Genomic DNA, 25,032 nt, shown 5'->3' on the forward strand with positions numbered 1-25,032 from the left:
ATCCTACACACTGGTCCTTTTCAAGATGTGTTTTCCTGTGCTACATTCTGCTAACCCATGTAGTACAATCTTAAATCTTAATCGTATTCTATAGATGAATGGTAGAGGTGCAAATGAAACAAAAAAATTAATCATTTCTGATGTATGAAAAGAACAGTTTTATTAGCATTTTAGTTGGATATAGGTTTGAAATACTTGCCAGGAGTCATGGCTGGCTGACGTTGAAAACACGCCCACGGCTCCCGTCAATCCACCACCAAGTATTTTTAATATTTAAAGTTCTTAATCAAGTGTACTTCCGTTATTGAAAATTTTTGTAATGTATTTTCTGACACTTTTGCTTTCAACTCTCTGCTGTGGCTTTTCTCAGAATCACACTGCAGGGAATGTAGATCCCCTTAGTTAAATGAACCGAGAGCAAATGATTCCTCATTTTGGCTTCCATGAATAATAGAGGGTTCATTTTCTTTCGGATCAAAGTCATGTTTCCTCAGCCCTGTTTGACTTTGAGGTGTTCATGCATCTAACGTGATTGGAATGGTAAAAACAACTCCCCAAAATGACTAATTATGTCATGAGTTGTATTTTGTTGAATGGCTCTTTTTTTGGGTGAATGTGCTCTCAGCGTTGCATAGCAGTTACTGCCATACAGCGCTCTCTTGTACGTCAAGGTCATTCAGCTACAGTGCTCCTTCTCCAACTCTGTCTGCTTGTTTCTGTTTCTCTCTCTGTCCTCCCACAGTTTCTTTCTCTCTCTCTCTCTCTCGGTCTCTTGCTCTATTCATTTGGTTGAATGTCTCTCTCTTTCCCCACCGTTCCTCCCTCTCCGAGAAGGTCTCTGTATAGCGGCGCTCCCTCCTTGTCCCACCTCAGGCCCCCTTCTCTTTCTCCACTCTTTTCTTCAGCTCCACCTCCCCACCCCACCTCCACCCTCTCTGCATTAAACATGTCATTACAGAGTGCAGCTAAAAGCTACCAACAAGCCTTGAATTACAATAAGACTATGGGTGCGTTGCTAAGCAATGGATCAGTCTTGAGAGTGACGGAATTCTGTGTGTGTTTGAGAGGTACTGTAGATGTGTGTGTGTGTGTGTGTGTGTGTGCGTGTGTGTGTGTGCCGTTTGTGCTGGCATGCACATACATCCCTGTTGGGGGTGTTGATTCATTCTTTCCTCGAGCAGAGTGATTGGTCTAATAGCATCAGTCCCTCACGCTAAGGAGAGCTCTAAATAAACAGCAGAGGATTTTTACGCAGAACACAAATAGATGGATGAATGGATGGGTTGATGCACGCAAGCAGGAAGAAGAAGAAGGAGGAGGAGGATAGGCTAATGATAAGAGATGGACGTAGATCGATAGGTTGATAGATGGGAAAGAGAGAGGTATGTCAGGAAGTAAACAAGGGGAAAGAGAGTGTGAGGAGGGAGGACCGGCGATGGAGGAATGGGGAGAAAGAGGGGGCGTGCAGCGCTAATCGCTGGCTTTCTGATGCAGAGAGGATAGCATGTGGGACAGGCTCCCTGTAACCTTGGTAACAGTCTTGAAACCTTTCCTGCGGAGCATGTCAGGGTTTGTTAAAGTCTCTTGTCCCTTTTACGGGCTACACACACATGCACACACTTCTAGAGCAGAACTGAAGGGTTCAGCACACTTGTATAAAACCTCTCTGCTGCTCGGGGACCTTCAGTCAGCGTGGATGGGATGGAGGAGGGATAACGGGAAAGAGTGCAAAGAGGAGATCCTCATGTTTATTCTGGATTGCTTGACTGAGTGTGGCTGCTTCCCTTCTTTCCCTTTTCCTTTTTTTGCTCTCCAACTCTGTCTTTTGCCGTTGGCCCTCCATAGTAAGCAGGATGGGTTTAAGGCAGTGTGTGTGTGTATAGTAAGGCAGTAGTGGCATGTTCACACGTCTCTTGTGGCACTAGACTAATAATTGATAAGAGCTGACACTCAGAGTGAGAGCTGTCACTCAGTTTATGTGTGTGTGTTTGTACAGTATGTGTGCACACGCTCTTTGTGTTCAGGCTGTGGCCCAACATCGTATTTTTAGCTTCTCCTTTCGTTTTGACATGCTGTGTTGTGTCATCATTATATAGCCAGTGTCACCTTGTCTTCTCCCCCTCTCTCCTCTGCTGTCACCCATTTTTTTTCCTCTTCTCACCACATATCTTTCCAGTATTGCTCTTCACCATCCAGCATGCATTCTTTGGAATTTCCCCATTGTGGGACTATTAAAGGAATATCTTATCTCATCTTTCACAGCGTGTGTCCCTTTCTGTAATGTATATTACCTGCGGGATCAGAGATTAAACATTCAAGGAACTTCAGTGATGATTCTACTGAGCATTGTTATCTAATCTTTTTCTCTCCCTCTGTACCTGAACCCGTCATAGATGAGGAGCGAGCGGAGGAGCGTGCTCGCCACCATGAGGACAGACTGCTGGCCAGCCGGCTGGAGCGCGAGCAGGAGAAAGCGCTCAGGTAAAGGGGGTGTGGCTTTATACTTTTAATCCAAAATTAAACGGTTGCCAAACTAAACTGTGGCAAAAAATATGCCCTCAATACACAGTCTACTTCTAAACACGCGGTAATAAATACAAATGTGTCTCGGTTCCTTCCAGAGAGCCCAAAGAGCTGACAGACTTTACTCAGATGCACCCTGCCCCCCTGTCTAGCGGCCTGACACCCAGTATGATGACACCCAGCCTCATGACCCCCAACCTTATGGTGACAGGAGGAGCTGCCCTGGCAGGAGCAGGGAGATGGCCTCCCGACCCCTCAACTCTGACCTCTCACCCCTGGATGCCCAGGCCTGGAGCCCCTCCAGTCTGGCTCTCCAGCTCACCATACAGTATGTAGACAAACACGTGAATGGAGACACTCTCCAACTGCTACAAGCACATGTTTAGATGTTCTTAAAATTCCTTCTTTATATAATGGCTGAAGTCAGGCGAAAAGTGATTTGATGTTCTTTAGAGCTGAAATTATGGCTTGTTTATTCGATCACCAAAAATTAATCCGTACCAATTTTGATAAACAGTTCTCTGTGTGAAGATTCACTGCTTTTCTTTTTTGTATGTGATAATAATCTGAATATCTATGGGTTTTGGACTATTAGATAGATAGAAAAAACAACGTTAAGACATCACCATGAGGTCTGGAAAACTGTGTGTGCCCCATACATACATACATTTTATTAGCTGTAATTTACTGGCAGAGATATTTTCAACACAGAATCCTAAAATCAAGCTTTCTACATTCATGACAAATTGAAAGATTCTGATGTTGGAGATGAATGACCCTCCATGTCTAAATGTGAGCTGCCGCTTCATATGTCCGCTAAGGTAGACTGCCAGATGTGGACCGGTACAGCAGCATGCCACACAAAGCATTAGTTGTACAGCAGTTTTCAGTGTGCCATATGAAGCAGCAGCTCTTGCCCTTTTCAGTGAACATTCATGTTGTACTCTTGTGTCACCAGAGTTATCCAACCTTGTGCTAAAGAGTCTAAATCAGTTCACCACGTGGCATGCTTGCAAAATTCTACATAAGCCTGTGTAGTCTTTTCTGATTGGTGTAGTATAAAAGGGAGGTGTTGTCTGTCTGTCAATTGGTTCGTCCAGCGGCAGCCTCCAGGGGTCAAGTTCCTCAGACATTCCTGATCTTTGCAGGACATTCCTGCTCCTCCAACGCACACTGTCCAGAAATAACGACATCAAGATACTTGCATACTTATGTTAGCTTACACATAACTGTACACACACAACATCTTAGAATATGGAAACACACATGTACAGCACTCCCCAAGGGACCAGCTCTGTCTAGACACAGAGGGCAAAACAACAGTCTCACAAAGAAAGCTAAATTCAGTGTGTGCTCACTGATATAGCTTCTCTATGGCTTCAACATGGGTAGAAATACTGGGTGAAGAATGATCATCAATAAAAGTTAGATTTAACTTAGTTTTTTTGGACTCGCTCAGTCTCAGTCTAACATTTTTCACACTTTTTTTTTATTTTCACCTTATTTCTTTTCCTCCCCTCCCATTCAGGCCTGGGTCCATCCTCACTCCACCAGACCCTCCCCCCAGGCTACCCACCCTCTCTGCAGGGCTCCATGCCCCCTCCCTACCAGTTTGCCAGGGACCCACAGTCTGGACAGCTACTAGTCATCCCCACTGAACACCTGCAACACTACGGTATGAAAGCCCCTCTCTCTCTGTATGTTTCTGTCTGCATGCACATATGAAAATCATAACTAAGTAACTGCATTTTGTTGTTACAGTTTGTTGCATTTTAGCAAAAATAATAATTACCTTGTTAATTTTGAAACAGACGTTGGTATTTGTAATTATGATAAACGAATAAGATCATATCCAACAATATTGATAGCCTCCATATGTTATTGTGGACTGTGTGCCAGTAGTGAGGAGAGTGCTGTGAACATTAAAAATGATTATCCTCTTCTGTGAAAGAAGAGGTGGTACTTCTATAGTTTCTACATTGTAGAGAAATCAGAATAAAAGTAATGGAAAATTTGAAGTTGTAAGGTAAAGGTAATGGGTAACAGTTGAAATCATTTTATATAATCAAATTACTGCAATAGAAGGTGGATGTTGAAGTAGAGATGTCCTGTATTTGTAGTCCACATTTTTAGAAATGAACCAATAACAATGCTGTCAAATATTTCTTTGTTTCTTTACCTTTAACACAACAGTTTATATACAAAAGAATGCTACGTAAACAACATCCAGTTGAAATCGATAGTTCACCGTCTTCCTCATGCCCTCCTCCATTGCTCTGCAGGAGGTGATGTACTGGAGCGTGGAGGCCCGGTGTGGTCAGGTGTATACGGTACAGGCAGCTCGCTGCAGCACGCAGCCCAGCTCCAGCTCCTCTCCCAGCAGCAGATGCTTCGGCAACAGGAGCTACTCATGATCCAGCAGCACACAGCGCAGGTCCTGGAGCTGCAGAGGAACGCACAGCTAGTGGTAAGTGGACTTGTGTTGTTCAGTACACATGTATGAAAGTGCACAAACATGAAACACAACAGTCCTGCAGCTATATGAGACTTCTATGAGAGTGGGCATAATATTAGTGTCCAAACAGGTCTGTAGAGGAGAGCTCAAAGTGAAACAGATAATATTGCATGCAAACAAAAACACACATTATACGACAGCGTGAAGAGTTACTGCAAAACTTAACGGATATAGTGGATTTTCTGTATTTTACCGCAGCAAATCACACAAAAAGATAAAAACCAACAGTGCACCAATATCTCTATACTATCAGACTTCCCTACCCAAACCCACACTGGTCTACTTAACACTTAAATAGTTAAAAATGTGTCACAAATATATTTTTTATTTGAAGGGAAAAAAGGCTCCACTCAGCTGCCCACTGTAGTTTTTAGCAAAAGTTGTTCAAGCATGATTAAATGGTGTATTTGTTTGGGACTACTTTCAGCTGTTGATGTATATACTCATTTGGTGCTCTTGTGCACATGTAAGGCAGCAGGAAAGTGTCTTAAAATAAACCACAGTACACATGTTAATTGTAATAAAGGTCATCCAGTGCAACTGTGTGGCTCACTGATGAGTTTTTAATAGTTTTTAGATTACACTGAAGCTCTATGGCACAGAGGACACAATATGTAACCGGCTTAGTAGGAAATACTAGAAAATTGTTGGTTTTGGTCTTTTCATGACATTTGTTTAATACATGTATAGAGTATATGACGATACATAGAACTCAGAGATGATGTACTCCCGTTGCACATTTTTATAACAAAACACATTCAATAAGCAGCCACGTACACACCACATCCTGCAGCTGCAGTTAAGAATACAGTCAAGGAAGTCTAAACAATACCACCACACACTCCTCCGCTGTGTTTCAGGAGCGTTTAAAGGCCAGTGAGCATCGGCCCGAGATGGAAGAAAAAGCAGACAAGCGGAACGCCGACCCCAAACCCCGCCCCTCCTCTATATCTTCCCCGTCTCCGTCACCCATTCTGCACCCCCGCAAACCTCCCCCTCACTCTCGCTCTCCAACCCCGTCTACCTCCTCCCTCACCCCGCTGCCTCCGCTGCCCTCACCGGTGACCACCCTCAAGTCAGAGGATGGTGGGCAGAGAGTGTTGTCTCACCCACCGACACCCCTGCCTCATCCGCCGTCCCCCAGGTCGGCTTCCCCGCCCCCATCCTCGCCACGGCGGCCTAAACAGGAGGCAGCCGAAGAGGGGGAGGTGGGACGGAGGGAGCAGAGAGCGGGACAGAAGCCAGCCTCTGCACCCTTTCAAGGCATCTACTCTGGTGAGAACAACTGCAAACTAAAAACATCAGCTGCTCACACTCATGCTGACTTAACTCCTGAAGTTAGAGAGACTTATTGTTTACAGATGTAGTGTTTTTGTAACCAAATTATTAATACTTTGAATAATTTCTGTATTTTTGCTTTACTGTTGTGACAGATCTCCCTCCAGGTTACCCTTACCAGTCCATCACTGCCCCATTTGGCTCACCTTTCCCCCCATATCGCATTCCACCACCCACAGGGGCAAACACAGAAGTTGTCCCACCCCGCCGCTCCCATTCTCCTGCCTCTGCTGCCCCTGTGCCCTCAGCCCACCGGCACCTCCTGGAAGCAGACATCAAGCCACAGAAACTAGAGTCGTCAAAGACGGGCTCTTTTCTCAAGCAGGAGCCCGGTTTGGAACAGCCTCAGCATAACACGACGCCAGAACCTCTGGGTCCCCTGCGCCGGAGCTGCAGCCCTGTGTTACCTAGCCAGGACAGAGAGGGAGACAGGGAAACGTCGAAGCCCAAGCCTCAACCACTACCTCTTCATGTCCCCAGCCCTCCACCGCAACAAAGCGAAAGGCTGGAAGAAATCAGGGGGGAAGAGAAGAAAGGAGGGCAAATCAAAATGGAGGTGTCATCCTACTCCTGTCAGGCTGCATATCCCCTGCCTCCTTCACTCACAGAAGCCGAGCCTAAAACGGAGGTCATCAAGGATCCAGAGCGATATTCATCGGTCATCACTGCAGATCCAGACCGACAGGAATCAGCTCAGATGTGTACGTCACTAGAGCAAACCACCAGCGCCGTGTGTGAACAAGAACAACTAGATGCTCCCTCGCTCACTCCCAGTCAGAAAGAAAGTGTCACAGAAACTCCCGTTTATCCTTCTCCCACCTCCAACTCCCCACTACCGCTGGTCATCGGTCCCGAGGATCCCATGGCAGGGATGCTCGCTCTACTCACAGCCAGTGAGATAGTCCAGGCTCGGCCCAGCACCCCACCCGCCCCAACGCTCATACCACAGACAGAAAACCCTCCCGTGGACGCAGACTGCAGCAGCGCTGGTGCTCTGGAGATGGTGGCACTGGAGGGGATGGCCCTGCTTAGCCAAATGGCTCAGCAGGAGATGGAGCACATCAGCCTGGAGAAAGGTGTGTAGATATGAGGGGTTGAGAGGTGGGAAAAGGAGAATAATTAAATTAAATTAAAAAAGAAAAGAATAAACTCTAATGCTAATTCATCCCATTTAGATCTGACATTAGAGGGTCTAGACTGTCTTCTTGAAGCAAGCAGACAGATTTTGTTGGAGGCCATCGAGAAACAATCCCACGTTGATCTGCCCAGAACGCTGGACCCCGACAAGAAGTACAGCTGGAGGCAGAGGAAGGAGGAGCCGGTAAGACGAAGACAAATGTCATGGTCACCCAGGGATAAATAATGGGCCAGTGTGTGAAATGTTATGACACTTCTCTCTGTCCCCTGCAGCTGTACAGTAAAATGTCTGTGGACGTGCTTGATGCAGTGGAAGTGGAATACCGTGTTCGCCTGGCTGAGCTGCAGAAAACGTATAAGGAGAAGCAGAGAGATTTGAGCAAGCTGCAGAGACGCCGAGACAAGCGGTGAGTGTTATTTCACACAGCCACACTGTGAGAACCACATGCAACATGAATTACTCACACTGCTGCTGTTATTATTATACATCGATACACACCTGCAAAACAATGTTCCCACATCTCCGCCCCAGACACAAGCACATGACATATAACTCTTTTATGCATGTGTCAGTGAGCGGCAGCAGCAGGAGGATGAGAGGCGGAGTCTGACCAGACGGGGCAGAGGGCGACCCAGGAAGAGGAAACACTTGACTACACCTCCCAAACTGGACAGCAGGCCTGGAAAGTGAGTGAGATCTCCAGTTTTTGCCAATTTTTTTCATGTTTTTCTGTGTTTGGTTTAATATGCGGATACATACAGTGCAAATATTCTGATGTCTCAGGGTGGGTAGGACAGTGCAATACTCTGAGGACTCTGAAGCTGGGGATGGACAGAGGAAGAGGTTCAGGGTGTCCAGAGAAGACGACGAGACTGAGGCAGGAAGTGGAGGAGTGAAGGTGAAAAAGAAGAAAAAGAAGAAGAGCTGGAATGACCAGGAGCCATCCACCAGTCATGCTCTGGAGGTAGGCCTTTTTGGAAGGACGTGTCTTGATTTTGCCTGCAGTGTTGTGCCATTGTCATTAACAAGGTCTTTCTCTGTTGTTGTCAGGTGTTGAAGGCGAAGCGTGGCCACGTTTGTGAGCAGGAGCAGCTGGCGTCGGACCTCGACAGAGCGCTTTCGCTTTCGCAGCTCAGCTCACTCGGGGCATCTCGCAAACTTGCCTCTAACTCTAAATTGGACAAATCGAAGGCCAAGTCTGGGGATGGTAGGATGAAGGAGCGCAGCATCCACTCATCTGCCAAAGGAGGCAAGCACAAGATGGCTGCCAAGACTTCTGCTTCGGAGACCGTCCGGAAGGTGAAAGGTCAGAAGAAGACTGCTTTGTTCTCTCCCATGAGATCAGAGCTCAGCAGCTGCTCTAACAGTGAGTACCTCGAGACTGGAAATCTGACATAACTGCTTTATATGCACCTAGAGTTACAGGCAGCAGAGTGTGTCTGTTTCTGCATACCATTTACATTCAAAGTGACAAGGCACGCACTATTCTTGGTTTCTCTTGAGTGGGAAAGTTTATGTTAGACGTTGCCAATATTAGTTTGACAAAATAATCTCAACTTAACGTCTACTTACTAGTTTTAAAGTGGACATCACCGATCATTTTGTCAAACTGCGTCTTGTCAACAGATTTCATGAAAAGACCTACAATGATCTGATCCTTCTAACAAGTGCTGTCTGTGTATCAAAAGCCTGAGGTATCTTATTCATCTGTGCCATAGAGCTGCGTCCATAAACTATTAAAAACACATAAGTGAGCTGCACTGAAGCACTGGCTGACATGTTCCTTCAATACTATGACGCACTGTGGTTTATTTTGACTCAGTACCACATACCTCATCCTGTTGCCTTAAACACCCACTAGAGCACCAAATGTGTATTCATCCACCACTGAGAATAGGCGTTCCTAACAAATGCCATTTCCTCCCATTTGCATAATATTTGCTAAAAACTACAAATGGACACTAAAAGGGTAGGGAAGTTGGAAAATATTGAGGGACAGACTAGCACATTGTGGGTTTTGGTCTTTTCATGGGATTTGTTGAAAAACAGTTATGGTAGACTTATTCTTTTAAAAACTGACTCACAGGTTAGTTAAGTGATAAATGTGTTATACCTCAAACTTAACACTTGTTGTATGTATAATAGTTCCTCATCTAACCTGAGGATGAGTCATAGACTAAAAGATGCATGTGACTCATCCTCCTGAAACCAGCGCACTGCACAGATTTGGTGGCATTGAACAACTATTTCATGGTAGTCGTAGAACCCTTGTCAGTGGTCAGTTGTTTAACAGGATCAAACCTGTTTACTGTAGCCAAGTCAATAATAAAAGAATGTATAATATAAATGTAGCTTTTAGTTTGAAGAGATCCCTCTCAGGTTGTGATGCTGAGGTCAAGCAGAACTTTGTTTCATGTATCATTAACGGCACTTTCTCTGCACCAGACTCAGATTCAGAGGAGCACAATTCTGCTCGAGGGGGCTGGCCCCCTCTCTCAGGGACGCGTTCCCATGGCAACTTGACCAGGAAGAGACGGTCCGCATCGTCACCAACATCCCTGCTGTCCAGTCAGAAGTCTCAGAAGAAGAAACACAAGCACTTATCCCTGCTGCTGGAGGAAGCGGGCCTCAGCTCCTCTGACGACTCCTTCGACCAAGGTTACTGACCGAATCTTACAGCCCCTCGCCCCTCGCTGTTGAGTCAGACAAAACAATGTGTCTTTGAGCCTCGTCACAGCTTGTGTCTTTGTTTGCGTTTCGCTAGGGCAGCTGTTTTCAGACTGTGCTTTAGCTCGACCATCCCTACCTCTCTTGCTGCTGGCTTTTCTGCAAAGTTGCCTTTTTTTTTTAAAGAGTTTACTTATTTCTGTGGTGTTTTTATATTGCCTGGATTGCAAACCGTTTTTTGTAGCATTTGTACATTGAAAAATTGTGTGAATTGTGAGATTTTTTCATAAAGTTGTATTGCAGTTTGGTACCTATAAGCTTTATTAAAGGTGTTGATTTGATTGGCACAGAAAGCAAAGAGCTGTGGTCCTTGTGTCTGCTTCATCTGTCTGTCTGTCTCTGTCAGTCTGTCCAGCTGCCACTGCACCTCACACATCCTATAGACTGCTCTGTTCGTCAAATATCCCTTCAGTTCTCCTGGCAAACGTTGGAAAAAACTGTTCAGCAAAATTTGGGAAACTGAAACATTATACGGAGAAGGTTAGTTCAGAGCACGCAGAGCTGAATCTAATAGGTCAGGATGCAAGAAGTTCACCTCCTGGTCAGTTCAAATGGTCATAACATACAGACAAATGTAATCATAGTTGACTCTTTTTCTAATTCTTTAGACTGGAGAAATTTACATCCGACTAAATGTTCATTGATGATGTGGTCTAGTTTTTGGTGATGTGGGGGAAATAAATATATTACTACACGTTGAACTTCTTGATGGCACCAATCATATTAGATGTTGGGGGATATTTGGACAATAGAGCTCCTCCTCTGTGTCTACTAAACCTTCAAATAACCCTTTTCCCTTCCCTTTGCTCTCTCAGACACCTTGCTCTGTCTTCTCACCTTTTTCTCCTCACCTTTGACCCCTTCCCCGCGTCCTACCCATGATGCTTTGAGTGTCTCTCAGCCTGTTCCATGTGCTTGTGCTGCTGCCGCTGCTGCTGCTGCAACATTACAGAAGCTTGGCGAGGACTAGCGCAGCCTTGAGCCTATGCTACCTCGCTACGGCTAGTCTACGCTGCGGCTAAAGCTTTGCTTAAGCATGACTGTGCTAAGGCCAGGCTACGCTACGGCTAGGCTGCGCTCTCGCCACTGCGCTGCCCTGCCCTGCCTGAGGCCACACCCCTGTCACCTGCTGTGTAAGTAGGAAGTGCCCCTCCCTCTATTCTTTATTGACCGCTAACATGGGCTTTGCTGAAATTTAACTACATACGCAGAACATTAACTTTCCCTTTTTTTTTTTTGGTTTGTTTTTATATTTTTATTCTCCTTTATAAATTAATGCTTTTTAATGAGAGCCATGGTTACCCCTGCTCAGCCAACTTCATGTCTCCTGATGGCTTGAAAAAGTTTAAAGGAAGACCTTTGATGCTCCGCCGGGACCGATGTTGTAACCATGGTTACTCAAACCTCATACCAACATTTATACCAAGGGGCCTCACAGGGCTGTCCTCTCAGTGCTTGCCTGTTGTATCGTCTGCTTGCTACAGTTAACACGTCGTGGATTCACAGTGCAACATATATCACCAGATTTTGATCCTAAAATGACAAACAACTTGAGATTAGTTTTTTAATTATTTTTAGAAGTTATCTTTAACCACAACAAAAGTGAACAAATACACTTTATAAATCAGATTAAGCAATATCGTTATAGTTAAAAAGTTACTTAACACCCCCTACAAAAATTGTGTTTTTGCTGACCTCCACTGGTTGAATGTTTCACCTCGCTGTACACCATGACATCACTGTTAGGTTACAGGTGCAACAGCCTTGAAACCACAGAGGGCAGCAAAACACTGCTCTTCAGCCTGGTGTTGAGTTACTTTTTAAATATAAACATTTGTAAACACATTTTATGACAAAAAAAACCCACTAGGTAGTTATATGAGACCTTGTACTGTGCATCCATCCTCGATGTTAACACTCTAACCCCTGAGGAGACGCTCCTCCTGCTCATCTTTTGCCATGGACCTAACCTCTTATAGCAGCAACACACAGCTAACCAGCAGTATGTAACTCTGTGTGTGTGTGTGCGTGTGCGCGCTCAGGCTTGTCAGACTTAGAGGAAGAAGTGTAGTTTTCCCTTCTCTCCCTGTGACATTTTCTTCTTTTTTTTTACAAAATAAATTATATCTGAGTCAGAGTTTCAGCTCACATGGTCTCCGCAGCTGTTATTGTGTGTGTGTCAGTGTGGTAAATCCAAATTTTTCCTGTCTGTATCTTGCTTACGCAGCATTACAGTGGTTTGGACAGTCTATCTCCTCTCTCTCCACTGTTGTCTCTGATCAGCCTACGTGTTAAGATGTGGGATAGTGTGTGTTTGGTGTGTATCTGTGTGTGTATAACTCTGTTCATGTAAGGTTTAGGCTGCTGTATCCTTTCACACAGGGCTTAATTCAGTCTTGTCTTAGTCGCATCTTGATCTCTATGGTAACTTGTGTCCAAAGTCAGTAGAAACAATAGGAAAAGATTTGACCTTTGGCCTAGACACACTGCAGCCACATTCATGTCTGAGCTGAAAATCTTGTCTCTGAAACAGAAACGTCCGAGGAAGACGACGACAACAACGAGGATGAGTCCGATTCGGACGATGATGGCGGCTGTGAGGAAAGCGGGCTGGGTCTGTTGGCCAGGTTCGCAGCGAGCGCGCTCCCTGTCAGCTCCACCCCATTGAGCCTTCTCCATGATGGCAAACACCGCAGCAGGCAAAGCACTTTGGGTAAAAACACAACAGATAGAAATGTGTTTCCTGTGACTGAGCATCATGTCTGAACAAATAAACAGAATGGTTTTTCTTCATTATTGTATTTAAACTAAATGTTCTCTGCTCAAACTGTCCTGCTTTCACTAATTTCACAGGTTCCCCTGAAAGCGTTGCGCACTATAATTGTAATTTTTTGTGGTTGAGCAGGTTCACCGCCTGAGGATTTCTTCAGGATTGTGTTATTGATTTATAGTTAAATATCCAATCATTTCTAATTGTCACATCAGGGTGTGTGTAATGATTCAGTCCTAAATTATGTATTAGTTTGAAATTGATCAATAGTCCTATTCACAGGGTTATTGATTTTAGAGAATCTAACACCTGAGTTTATTACTAGCAGCATGTACAGTGTGTGTGAGACTTTAAGTTTGAGTTTTTACATCATGTGGCCCTCTCCTCTCCTCTGTCAGGGTCGTCAGAGTGCGAGTGGTCTGACTCTGGCTCGGACCTGCGGCTAAGGAAGTTCCCCTCTCTGATGCACGGCAAACGCTCCGCCCCAGAGCTCCCCCTGTTGCCCCCGGCAACCCGTCGCATCGACCAGACCAGCCCTACCAAGAGAGATGAAGCGCTGCCCATGAAACGCAAGCCCTTGCCCAAACCGCGCCCCTCGCCCCGGTCGCCACGGCGATTCAGCTTCGACCTCCCTCCCAGCTCTGGCGTTGGAGGCTTCAGTGAGGACGAGGGCTGGACCCGACGACGCAGCGAGAGGATTTTCCTCCACGATGCAACCACGTCAGCCAGTCAGATGTCTGTGCCAGCCTCTGCTTCCTCCAGTCAGAGCTCTTCCTCCAGCTCAGCCCCACCTCTAACCCCGAAGCCGGCCTCCAGACCCAAACCTGCTCCGCCCAGCAGAGAGGGGAAAGATGTGGTGAAAGTACGTCAATAATTCATCGGGTTGTTATGCACCAACTGACACAAGCCTAAAAAACAAAGACATTCCAGTCTTTATTCTTTCTCCTCCTCTTTGCTCCTCTTCCTTTTCTTTTCTGTTACTGTTTCACTCCTCCCCTCAAACTCTCACATCTCTTTGTCTCCCTTGACACCTCTGTGTGTGAGAGTGTGTGTGTCAGAGTGCCAGCAGGGTTTCCTAGTACTTCAGTCACTGCAGCACTCCCCTGCTGTCTGTGTCGTGTTGCTGACAAGAAAGGACAACTGCAGGCAGCCTGGCAGCATCCCACCCTCAGTGTGTGTGTGTGTGCGCGTGTGCGTGCGTGTGTGTGTGAGAAGATATAAATCTGTCCAGTAGATCCTCAGTGCCGTTATTCATATGCATGTTTTAACTTTTGAAAACCAGAAAAAGAAACTGAAGGACTCTCCTCTGCCTGTGAGCCCGTCCACCCTGTGCAGTCCAATCACAGACAGCCCTGTGCCTCTGAGCCTCAGCCCGTCACGCAAGAGCCAATCAAAAGCCAAGACCAAGGCCAGGGAGGTCAGTGGGATGATGGATCAGCTGCAAAGTCATTATGGATGTGAACTTAATTATCCTGGCAAGGACAAAACCAGAACCTTTTAGTTGTTATACCTAAATGTGCACACACACACTTTACTTTCTTTAACACATTTACATACAATAACAATAAGTCTCAAGAATTTAACTGATAGCTTCTGTTGTAATTAACACTGCTTTGTTCTGTTAGCGAGAGGAAAAAAGTAAACCTCTTGTAGCGTGTGATTTCCGCCAAAGTGTTGTGCATTGCTCTCCATCTGCCAACAGCCAAAACTCGGGTTTGTTTTGGAAACACGAAAGGCAGCTAAAGTGTGTGTGTGTGTGTGCAAAGCTCTTTGCGGTGGAACAGCAGAAGAAAATAGAATATTCAATAGCATAAGTGTTGTAATATGTTGCTGTTTCACTTTGAAAAGTTAATTTGTGGCGTGTCAGCCTGGTTGTTTGGTGGGCTGCCACAAATTAAATAAAGTAGCAGGATCATTTCATCATCAATATCATTTTTACCAATTATCATCTGGGGGTTTTCGAATATAAACTAATACATTTCAGGCAGTTGATCATTTTCCTCTTAATTTCCCTTGGATAATTAGTGCTGTGAAATCAAAGCCCTTCTGTGTGTTTTTGCAGCCTTCCAGGGGAGCGGTGAGCCGGCTAATGGAGAGCATGGCGGCAGACGAAGACTTCGAGCCCAACCAGGACAGCAGCTTCAGCGAAGACGAGCTCCTCCCGCCGCGCAGCAACAGCGTATCAGAGAGGTCCTCCACACCTGGTCAGTGCACAAAGACACATCTAGCACTGCTTCCAGACCTGGGCTACACTGTAAATAATGATGCACTTATTTATGGCATGTGTGTTGTTGTGTTCAGCTCCCGTGCAGTGTGTCCTGGATAAGGATTCTCTGGTGGATGGACTCAGAGTTTTGATCCCGATGGACGACCAGCTACTGTACGCAGGCCACGTGAACACTGTACACTCCCCTGACATGTGAGTGCACACTCGCAGCCATTTAGAGGGTAAAAAGAAGTGATGGTGATTGATTTGCAGCCTTTTAAAAGTGGAAACACACACATCTGTTTGCACTATTAAAAACTGCAAATCAATCAGTGTGCTCCAGTTTTCTTCCCCGCTTCCCTGTTTGCTGTCCTTGATTTGAGAAGTACTTTATTCAGCTGCACATTGCTGGACCATATGCGAGAATCCCCAGACATTTAGACTGTAAGGGAAAATAGTGTTAGCATCTGCAGGTATAAACCACAGTGACCTGTTTGCTTGCTTTGTTGTTTCTTCATATGCTCAACATACTATAGAGAGAGGGATTGAAACTGGTGACTGAATAGTTCATATATATGCAGAAACACTCTCTATACTTTTAAAGAGATAATTTGACATTTTGCTAAATACACTTAGTTGCATTCTTTCTGAGAATTAAATGAAGAGATTGATAACACTAAATATTAGCTTAACTTAGCATTAAGACTGGAAGCAGGTGGGAACAGCTAGCCCAACTTAATTACTGTTTTCTGAGTCTTAGAGGTGCTGGAAGGCAGATTTTGTTTCCTTTGGACAGAGCCAGGCTAGCTGTTTCCCCATGTTTCCAGTCCTTATGCTAAAGCTAGCTAAGCAGCTGCCTGGCATGTAGCGAGTGGTATTCATCTTTTCATCTAACTCTCATCTTAAAAAACATTTCCCAAAATGCAAAACCTGCATACACATAACATGAAAAATAAGCTTTACATTTAGATCTTCATTGGTTGATTCTGAAATCCAGAGTGTTTAATTAAAAGAAAACAAAACAGACTAAAGCCCCCTGTTTCAGATGGGATTAAAGGGGTGGTGGTGTTAGCATTAACATTGTAGCCAGAGCCAAAGTACTCTGATTAGAGTAGTAAGTAAAAACCAACCAAAATCCAAACAACACCATTCCCCAGGATGCTACACATCAGAGCAGTCAGGATCCAGAATAAAGACTGATGCCGTCTCACATTACCTCCTTTGCAGCATACAGCGTGAGTGGTGGAGGGAGAGAGGAAACCGACCACATCATCACCTGTTTGGAACAACTGCTGCAGGAGGCTGTGGGGAAGTATAAACTGGATCATTCACTGTATACAACAATAATGTAGAAATAAGATAATGTAAGTGTGTGTTGCATGCTGAGTATAAAATTCTTCCTCTGTGCAGATCATTGATGAGGAAGCCTCCATCGGTCGCTACCTCCAGAGTGCCACGCACGCTGCATACTGAGCCAGCAAATACGCTGCCTTTACCCCGCACGTTGTAAACGTACAGCGACGCACCAACACACACACACACCCATCATTTATATGATTGTTTCAACAATCCACTTACATGGGACAATTTAATTGTAGCTGGCACAACAAACAAATGTAAAAGATCTTAACAGTGCTGCTCCTCGGTATACAACAACGCATATTACTTTGAAGAGCTGAATGCGTAATAGGAAATAACTGGTTGGCTTCTGTCTTATGAACACTTCAATTCAGTGAGCTTTATTGCAGTGAACAATAGGAATCAGTATTGCTTGAGTGACTTAGCTGTGAGAGTTAAACTAATCAAAGCACGTGTTACAACAAGTGTTAATAATGTATAAAATGTGCCAAAATAAAATGTCCTCTGCTCACTTGTGACTTTTTTTTCCCAAACAGGAAGTTCAGATATTGACGAGAATGACGATCTCATCACGGTGGAGTTTGACGATGGCGACACAGGCCGCATCCCCCTCTCCCACATCAGACTGCTGCCGCCAGACTACAAGATCCACTGTGAGCGCACACACACACACAGCCCGCACACACAAAGTCTGATCGAGGTTCGTGCATCTGGACTGAGTGGATCGCGCTGTTACATCGAATGATCACCCGAACTCTGTGTGTGCGTGTTTGTGTGTGTGTCGCTATAGGACCATGCCTCTTTAGCATTGCATGAATGCTGTGTGTGTATATGTTGATGGTTTTAGTGTTTTTCAAGCAGACTGCTGCTAACTTACATCCATTCCAGTACATCTCTACTCTAAACTAAAGCCTGGTTTGGACTTCATGAGTGTCCACATCAAATATAAAGAAGGAAAATAGGGCTTTCAAAAGGAAGCAAACAACACGGAGCACAAAACAAATGAAAATATTTGTTGAACACGGAACTCAAAACACCTTGTTACACTGTTTTTTGTCTGTGGGCACTTTTGCTTTATAAGGGAGTGCACAATGCAGAGTGCACACACTCAAATACACAGTGTCCAAAATAGCCAGCAATCTTGGCTCCATTTGAGAGGTTGACACTTTACTGGTAACAGACAGCTGTCATGATGAAAGCATGGGAAGCAGGTAGGTTAAATTCTTAAGATAAACCCTAAAGCCTGCTGCCTCTGTGCTTCTGTTCAGGCGCTGAGCCGTCCCCTGCTCTGCTCGTGGCCAGTTGCTCCAGGAGGCGAGTCCGCAAATGCAGCAAAGAGGCCGGTACAAAGCCAGAGGAAACCACTCCTAAGATCAAAGGAAAACCTGGTCGCAAACCCAAACCCAAACCAGGTGAGCTAATCAACCCCCTCCCTCAGGAATAATTAAAGTCCTTGTCAGTTTGTTGTTGCTTCAGTCGTCATTGCTCCACGTACTAACTGTTATCACCAACCCACCAACCTGCTGCTTATACCACTACTAGATAATATTCTCTAATTCTACCTATCTGTAAAATAGTCAGCAGAAACAATGATTTTCATAGGAAGGATTGAAAGTGTCAAATCTGTTACAATTATTAAAGAAAGAAAAGGTAATGTTTCCCATTTGAGGTAAAGAATAATGAAAGGGATGCTTAAAATAAAACCAGTGTGCTGTACATTAAGTACTGCCATCACTTTTGCTTTTATTAGAGATATGCCGCCATTTTTCTTCTTTGAGTAATTCCATGGGACCAGTACAGAACATCTCCTCGCGCACTGGAGCCAAATGTGTCGTCATAAAGAAGAGATGGATCATACATTATTTGGCTCAGTGCTCATCGTGGACGTGCAGTGTGTTTCTCTTAAGAGTGCTTTACCTATACATTTAAGACAGTTGGAAATTTGCTTCGTTCATGTTGATTATTAGGAATAATAATACATGCATTTTGTTGCTGTCCCCATTTCGAAATATTTATCATAGAGAGCATTAAAGGGCTCTTTTTCTTTTTAAAACAACAGAACCAACAAAAATAGCTCAAAGCTCAGACAGAGCTTTCATCAAACATCTCATATTTGAGCATGGCTGTCATCTCTGATGTCAGTTTAATGAATATGCTAGCTCAAACAGCTTCGTTGTTGTTCTGCAAAGCTCAGAGTCTATTACTCTAGCTGTAATATATGGCATGTCACATGTCTGATCTGCTGACGCTGGCCTTGTTTCTACTGGGTAAGCAGTTCTCAAATGCAATGTTTTCGTTTCAAAATTGTTTCCTTGCTGATTTGTCTGCCGTTCTCAGCATGTGAGGCTGCAGACCACAAAAATCATGAAGCCACACAATTTTAGCATGCCATTTACAGCATAGTCTGCCCAGAAAAGCAGCGTTGTTAAAGTTTTTCCTCCTTGGTTTTTTCCAGAGCCCTCCGTGACCCCAGATGGCCGAGAGAAAGCTGATCCTCCATCGTCCTCCAACCAGTCCGCAGAGAGACCCCAGGCTCCAGCCAAGCCTTCCATGGACAGGACTTCCTCTGTCCAGAAGGCAGCTCAGGAGAAGCCCCGGCCTGCATCCCGGCCGACGATGGGAAGTCAGACAAAACCGGCCCGCAAGAGCTCCACCACGTCCCCCGCAAGCAGCCCTACCCTCCCCAACCCGGTGCCCAGGAAGTCCAGCTCAGCCCAGCCTCCTCCTCCTAAACCCTCCCGCCCTCTCCCTCCCTCCCTCTACCCCTCCACTTACGGGAAGGTCCTGACTGTGGATCTGTACAGCGAGCCCAACCTCAGTTCATACAACAGCCAGCGCAGAGAGAGAGAGAATACCAGCAGCAGTCCCACCACCAACAGACCCATGTCCAGACCCAGTATGACAACATCAACTTCTGCATCCAAGCAAAGTGCTTCATCCACGCCCAGACCCACTTCTGCTTCCACACCCAAAACCAAACCCTCCTCTGACCATCACAGCAGCTCCAGAACCAGCCTCAGCACTGGACTCGTACCCTGCCCCATCTCCAGGATGTCAACAGGCAAACCCGGGTCTTCGCTAACTCCCAGATCTTCATCATCTTCATTGTCATCGTCATCGGTCCCCAGACCTAAACTTAAGGTGCCGTCCGACCAGCTGTCCTCCAACTCAAGACCCAGCCCCATCTCCAGACCCAAGACCAGCTCAGGGCAAAGCGAGGTGGGCTCGGTGGTGAGGCGCAAGCCCGTGTCTGCAGAGCCCCTCGTGAAGCTTGACCACGAAGGTGTCACCTCCCCCAAGACCAAGAAGACCAAGGCTCTGATGTTGCTAGAGGGTCGGGGCGTCAGGCGAGATCACACCCCCATCACCACGGCGACAGCCAATCAGAAACCGCTAAAGGCTAAACCGAGACCTCCAGATAGAGAGACTGGCCTACCAGAGAAAGACTCCACCTACAAAGCACCGATGCTGGCTAAGGAGAAGGCAGATTGTCGTGGAAGTGCTGGTAGAGGACAGGAGATGGACACGAGAGAGGAGAAGGGGAAAAAAGAGGAGAGAAAGGAGGTGGAGAAAAGAAAGGAGAGAAAGATGAAAGAGGAATCTCAGAGTAGCAGCAGCTCAGAGTCCGAGGAAGAAGGGGAGAAAGGGAAGGTGAAGAAAAAGAAGAAATGCACCTCAAGCTGCTCTTCCTCCTCATCGTCCTGCTCTGGTTCCTCCTCATCTTCGTCATCATCGTCCTCTTCCTCATCCTCTTCGTCCACTGATGACTCCTCCTGCAGCTCTGATGAAGAGAGGACCCCTACGCCTCCGCCAGGTCCCGTCTCCACGCCTCCAGTACAGGACAAACCGAAAGAAGAAACGAAAGAGGAAGAAGAGGAGGAGGAGGAAGAAGAAGAAGAAGAAGAAGAAGAAAAAGCGGTGAAAAAGGAGGTGGAGGTAAAAGTGGAGGAAGAAGAACTGTCTCCTCCCTCAGAATCTCCATCCCCGTCAACCTCCCCGACTCCTGCGGCTCCTGCTAAACCTGCTAAACCAGCTACCGGGAAGGGCTCCGGGCAAAGGGGTCGTCCTCCAAAACCAAAGCCTAGCGGAGGCGAAGGGAAGGTGGGGAGACCAAAACGGAGAGAGGGGGTCCACCTCCCCACAACCAAGGAGCTGGCTAAACGTCAGAGGCTTCCCAGTGTGGAGAACAGACCCAAAATTTCTGCTTTCCTTCCAGCCAGACAACTTTGGAAGTGGTTTGGGAAACCCACTCAGGTGAGGAGAAAAATCACTCGCTAAAAAAATAATTCACGGTCAAATTATGAGAAAAACTTTCTGTATTTGTCCAAATATTGCTCCTTTTCACTCTGTGTGACCAGCCTGTCCTCTCCTGACCCCTCCCCAGAGACGCGGTATGAAGGGCAAGGCTAAAAAGCTCTTCTATAAAGCTATTGTCCGAGGCCGAGAGATGATCCGCATCGGTGACTGTGCGGTGTTCCTTTCCGCCGGACGGCCTAACCTGCCCTTCATTGGCCGCATCCAGAGCATGTGGGAGTCATGGGGCAGCAACATGGTGGTTAGGGTCAACTGGTTCTATCATCCAGAAGAGACTAACCCCGGAAAGAAACTCACTGACAAGAAGGTAGTCATTTTAAAACCAGTTCTGTGAAGCGATTGATTAAACTGAAACTGCTCCCTAGAGCAGGAGGGCTGCTCTTTGAACAGTGGCTGTCATTGTCAAATGATAAACAGCAATCCCAGAATTTTGTCAGTAAAAAATAATTTTGTTTCTTTTATTATTACATCGGAATTACAGAATGTCTTATTTTGACAGGTATTGAATTTCAGGAAATTCTGTTCATGAAAGGGGAATTATTTAGTGCAATCTCATAACTAATAAAACCCTCCTACAATGTCTTTCCTCATTGCAAAATAAGTGCTACTGTATCATTAAAAAAGTGTTTTAGTGTTTGTAAAGAGACTTCTTTACTCTCCAGAACTGGGATCAGATGTGTGGTCAGTCTTTGCCAGCAGCTCTACACTCTTCCATCCAAAGGAAAGACTTCATGGAGGTGAGAAAATACCAATGTAGTTCAACTCTGAACTTCAGGCTACAAAACCCCCGGTGATTTTATTATAACCATAGTTGTAGTAAAAGCTTATCAGAAAACCCCAAAATATAATGGAATATGTCAACAAATAATGCTATTAGTTACATAATGAAAATAAAATATAAAGCTTTATTCCTTTAGGCGGTTGTGTTTTGGTCTTGCAGCATATTAGTGGCTTACTTGCTTAACTGAAATCCCTGATAGCTAAACACACAGAACACCAGCCTTTCTAGCTCACTTTCTTCATTAAAACCTCTGTCTCTGTCACAGCGCGCCCTCTACCAGTCATCTCACAGCGACGAGAATGACGTGCAGACGGTCAGCCACAAGTGCCTGGTGGTGAGCGTGGAGGAGTATGAGCAGATGACACACACGCGCCGCTACGCCGACAGCGAAGACCTCTACTACCTGGCCGGCACCTACGAGCCCACCACCGGCATGATCTTCAACACAGACGGAGTCCCAGTCATCTGCTAGACGGACGCAGAAACTCGCCGCGAGTTGCTGAAACCAAATGACCCAACTTTGGACCTCACTAAAGGAGTCTAACCCAACCTGAGGTCTTTCCAAGTCTAACCACTGACCTTCATTCATGATGGATCTTTCACAGCCGTGACTCAGTGAACTCAACCGCTCTCTGATACCATGTACACTTCAAATGGACTGTCATGAACAGCTAGTACTACAGAAACGGGAGACACTATAGACAGTATTAAAAGGAAGGAAGTCTCCTGGAACGTTTGCACACACAGACTCCATCAACACATACTGCTCCTCTTGATGTGTTCATGGGAAAGCATCACAACACACATGAGCACTTCGGCCTCCTTTTACATGTAAATACACCCTTCATGAACACATACCTACACTCACACATGCACAGACACATGTAAATACTCACCTCCATGTAATACACACGCAGTTATAATAGAGGAAAATATGAGTGTTTTATTTTCATGTAATAGATTTATGTCAGAGTACTTTTTTCTAAAGAGGTAAACAGTCGAGAAGCTTTAATGAACTGTGAATGATGATATGAGAGAGAGAGAGAGAGAGAGAGAGAGGCCCGTTGCTGTCCGTCCGCCCCCGGCAGACAGACAGACACACACACCGGTGATGTGATGTTGTGATTATGATGTTGCTGTGGTGATGTTACAGTCATGTTACAGTCATATAAATGTATCTACAGAACAGCAGGAGCGACAGATAGACGCAAAGAGAGAACGAGAGAAGTAGATAGTCCTTCCATTGCTGTTCAACAGAAAGCACTTAACAAAAAAAAAAACACTTAAAATCTACCCTCCTTTAATTTAACCCCTTCAATTCCCCTTGACAATCCTAACTCGGGCAGGTGAACTGTCCGTGTGCTACTAAAACTTCTGACTCCCTCAGAGACTCAGGCTTAAAAGAGAGAGGAAGGAATCTTGTACTATCAAAAACCCATTTTTACCTTTGAGTTCCTTATCTTAAAGGAATAAAATCCACCCTGAAAACACTTTAACACTATAAACAAAAACAGCTGCTGTTGATGTATCTTGTATTTCGTTGTTTTGCACTGAGGAGAAATAGATCCTAAAGGAGGCAGAGACTCCAGTTTCTCCACCTGACAGAAGCCTCAGTAGAGAGACCCATCACAGCTACAAGTTGTAGCTGGTGTCTGGGGGATGTTGAAAAGCATTCTGGGAAATGTAGGACACCTGTAAGAAAAATGTGTAAACAAGACTACAACACTTGATCACAAAGTGACTCTATGAATGCACTGAACAAGAGCTGATGTATTGACAGTGTAGGAGTCCCAGAGGGTGGATTTTTCCTTTTTTTAAGGTGTTTTCAGGGTTGTAAACGTTGCAGTCAGTCCAAGATGCATCAAGGTCATGGCGCTGATAGTCAGTATGCAGTTGCCAGCACTGATTAGATCATGAACATAATTCAATTTTAACAGTCATCTTCCACAGTTTGGCTCCGTTCATTTATTTTGGCTGCAGCGTTTTCAACCTCTAAATGTCCTGTGCTAGATGTATTTTAATTTCCCTTTGCTTCAGCTGCTTTATGGACGTTTATCTTAGCCCCATTTGAACACATGCCGCCCCTCCAAGCAATCATCTTTGAAATGAGTGCACTTTGAATACTTGTACGTCTTCCTAGAGTATTTACTAACCCCCTCCCCCCGCTCCGGCTGCCTGTCCTCTGCATGACGCCCCTTACACACAGATACACAAACACACGCCACCACGTCCCTTTTTTACACATTCTTTTTTCGCCTCTCTTAGCTGCTTATGAATTTTTTCTACGTGCCTAGTTTTAACCGTTTTTTAGGGTGAGACTGTTGAATGTCGTGCTCAGGGTTGTGAGCGTTTGGGCGGCCTTTACTCTCCCAGGCCTTATGATGATGATGATGATGATGATGATGATGATGATGATGATGATGATTCGTCAAATCTCACGTTGGTCCCCGCCCCCCTTGAGGAGTAATCAGATTGGTATTTTCCTCAGTCTGCTGACGTTGGGAAACGCCTTTCTTCTTTGTGATTTATAGTTTAAACAACCCTCCGTTCCTGAGCTCTTAACTCACTAAAAGCTACACTATTGTGTATAGAGTTTGTACCAGTGTCTATATACAGTATATAGTATACTGTATATGTAGTATATATCTGTGATTATCATGTTGATTTTCTTGTATGTTTCTTACCACGTTGCCCTTTCTCTGCTTTGCCGCAGAGATTGAAGATTGTCTTGTTGATATTCAATAGGTTTTATATTTTCTACTCTTTTGAGATCTTTTGATTATGTCTGGATTTGTCTGATTTTATTATAGGATATATCTGATTTTTACTCACTCTGAGATGGCTGCAATGCTTCTGGAGGCCGACCCAAGATGTTAATGTTGTTAATGTGACATTTTCCTGACGAAAGGACAAAAGACGTCTGCCAGTATAGCAGCATTTCAGTACATATTAAAAAAAGAAAATCCAGACATGATAGCCGCCCAGTAAATGAAAAAGTTTGATTATGTGCTGCTAGTCTATTAGTATTGAAAGTGGTTGAACCAGGTACAGAGTGACTACATGTGCTGAGGTTACTCGTTTTATTGATGCCAGAAAATCTTATCTGCTTAAAGCCCCACCTGCTCCTCAAGCTGCTGCTTGAAGATCCCTGCCTGAAGCTCGCATTTCTGCGGACAAAAGTTCAAAAGTTTTTGAGTGACAGTCGGCCAGAATGGATCTCCGGCTGGTGTCTCAGCCGTGGGAGTGTGATGGGTACACAGGTCGCACTGGTGTTTGCAGAGTGAATAAGTTAAAGTGCCCGTTATGAATGTTTGTTTACCCCTGGAGCTGCTAAAGCACTTTTTTTTCTGTGTGTGTGTGT

At 45.2% G+C, this 25,032-nt stretch overlaps 1 protein-coding gene across 1 annotated transcript in view; it reads left to right on the top strand.

The window, feature by feature from the left end:
- tnrc18 (trinucleotide repeat containing 18) overlaps window positions 1–23,872 on the top strand; it is a 40,713-nt gene extending 16,841 nt beyond the window's left edge. The window contains exons 6-28 of the mRNA XM_035655021.1: window positions 2,394–2,481; window positions 2,622–2,851; window positions 4,052–4,198; window positions 4,806–4,990; window positions 5,899–6,313; window positions 6,472–7,452; window positions 7,552–7,697; window positions 7,787–7,920; window positions 8,087–8,200; window positions 8,298–8,478; window positions 8,565–8,880; window positions 9,960–10,172; window positions 12,775–12,954; window positions 13,410–13,873; window positions 14,294–14,428; window positions 15,074–15,215; window positions 15,313–15,430; window positions 17,108–17,229; window positions 17,845–17,988; window positions 19,032–20,830; window positions 20,961–21,197; window positions 21,553–21,627; window positions 21,937–23,872. Coding sequence (XP_035510914.1) covers window positions 2,394–2,481; window positions 2,622–2,851; window positions 4,052–4,198; window positions 4,806–4,990; window positions 5,899–6,313; window positions 6,472–7,452; window positions 7,552–7,697; window positions 7,787–7,920; window positions 8,087–8,200; window positions 8,298–8,478; window positions 8,565–8,880; window positions 9,960–10,172; window positions 12,775–12,954; window positions 13,410–13,873; window positions 14,294–14,428; window positions 15,074–15,215; window positions 15,313–15,430; window positions 17,108–17,229; window positions 17,845–17,988; window positions 19,032–20,830; window positions 20,961–21,197; window positions 21,553–21,627; window positions 21,937–22,143 — 6,773 coding nt within the window. The 3' untranslated portion in view covers window positions 22,144–23,872. The remainder of the gene's footprint in view (window positions 1–2,393; window positions 2,482–2,621; window positions 2,852–4,051; window positions 4,199–4,805; window positions 4,991–5,898; window positions 6,314–6,471; window positions 7,453–7,551; window positions 7,698–7,786; window positions 7,921–8,086; window positions 8,201–8,297; window positions 8,479–8,564; window positions 8,881–9,959; window positions 10,173–12,774; window positions 12,955–13,409; window positions 13,874–14,293; window positions 14,429–15,073; window positions 15,216–15,312; window positions 15,431–17,107; window positions 17,230–17,844; window positions 17,989–19,031; window positions 20,831–20,960; window positions 21,198–21,552; window positions 21,628–21,936) is intronic.
- The last annotated feature ends 1,160 nt before the right edge of the window (window positions 23,873–25,032 follow it).

Source organism: Morone saxatilis, unplaced genomic scaffold (assembly GCF_004916995.1).
Source record: "Morone saxatilis isolate NCDOM2014 unplaced genomic scaffold, NCSU_SB_2.0 Contig14, whole genome shotgun sequence".
NCBI classification, from domain to species: domain Eukaryota; kingdom Metazoa; phylum Chordata; class Actinopteri; family Moronidae; genus Morone; species Morone saxatilis.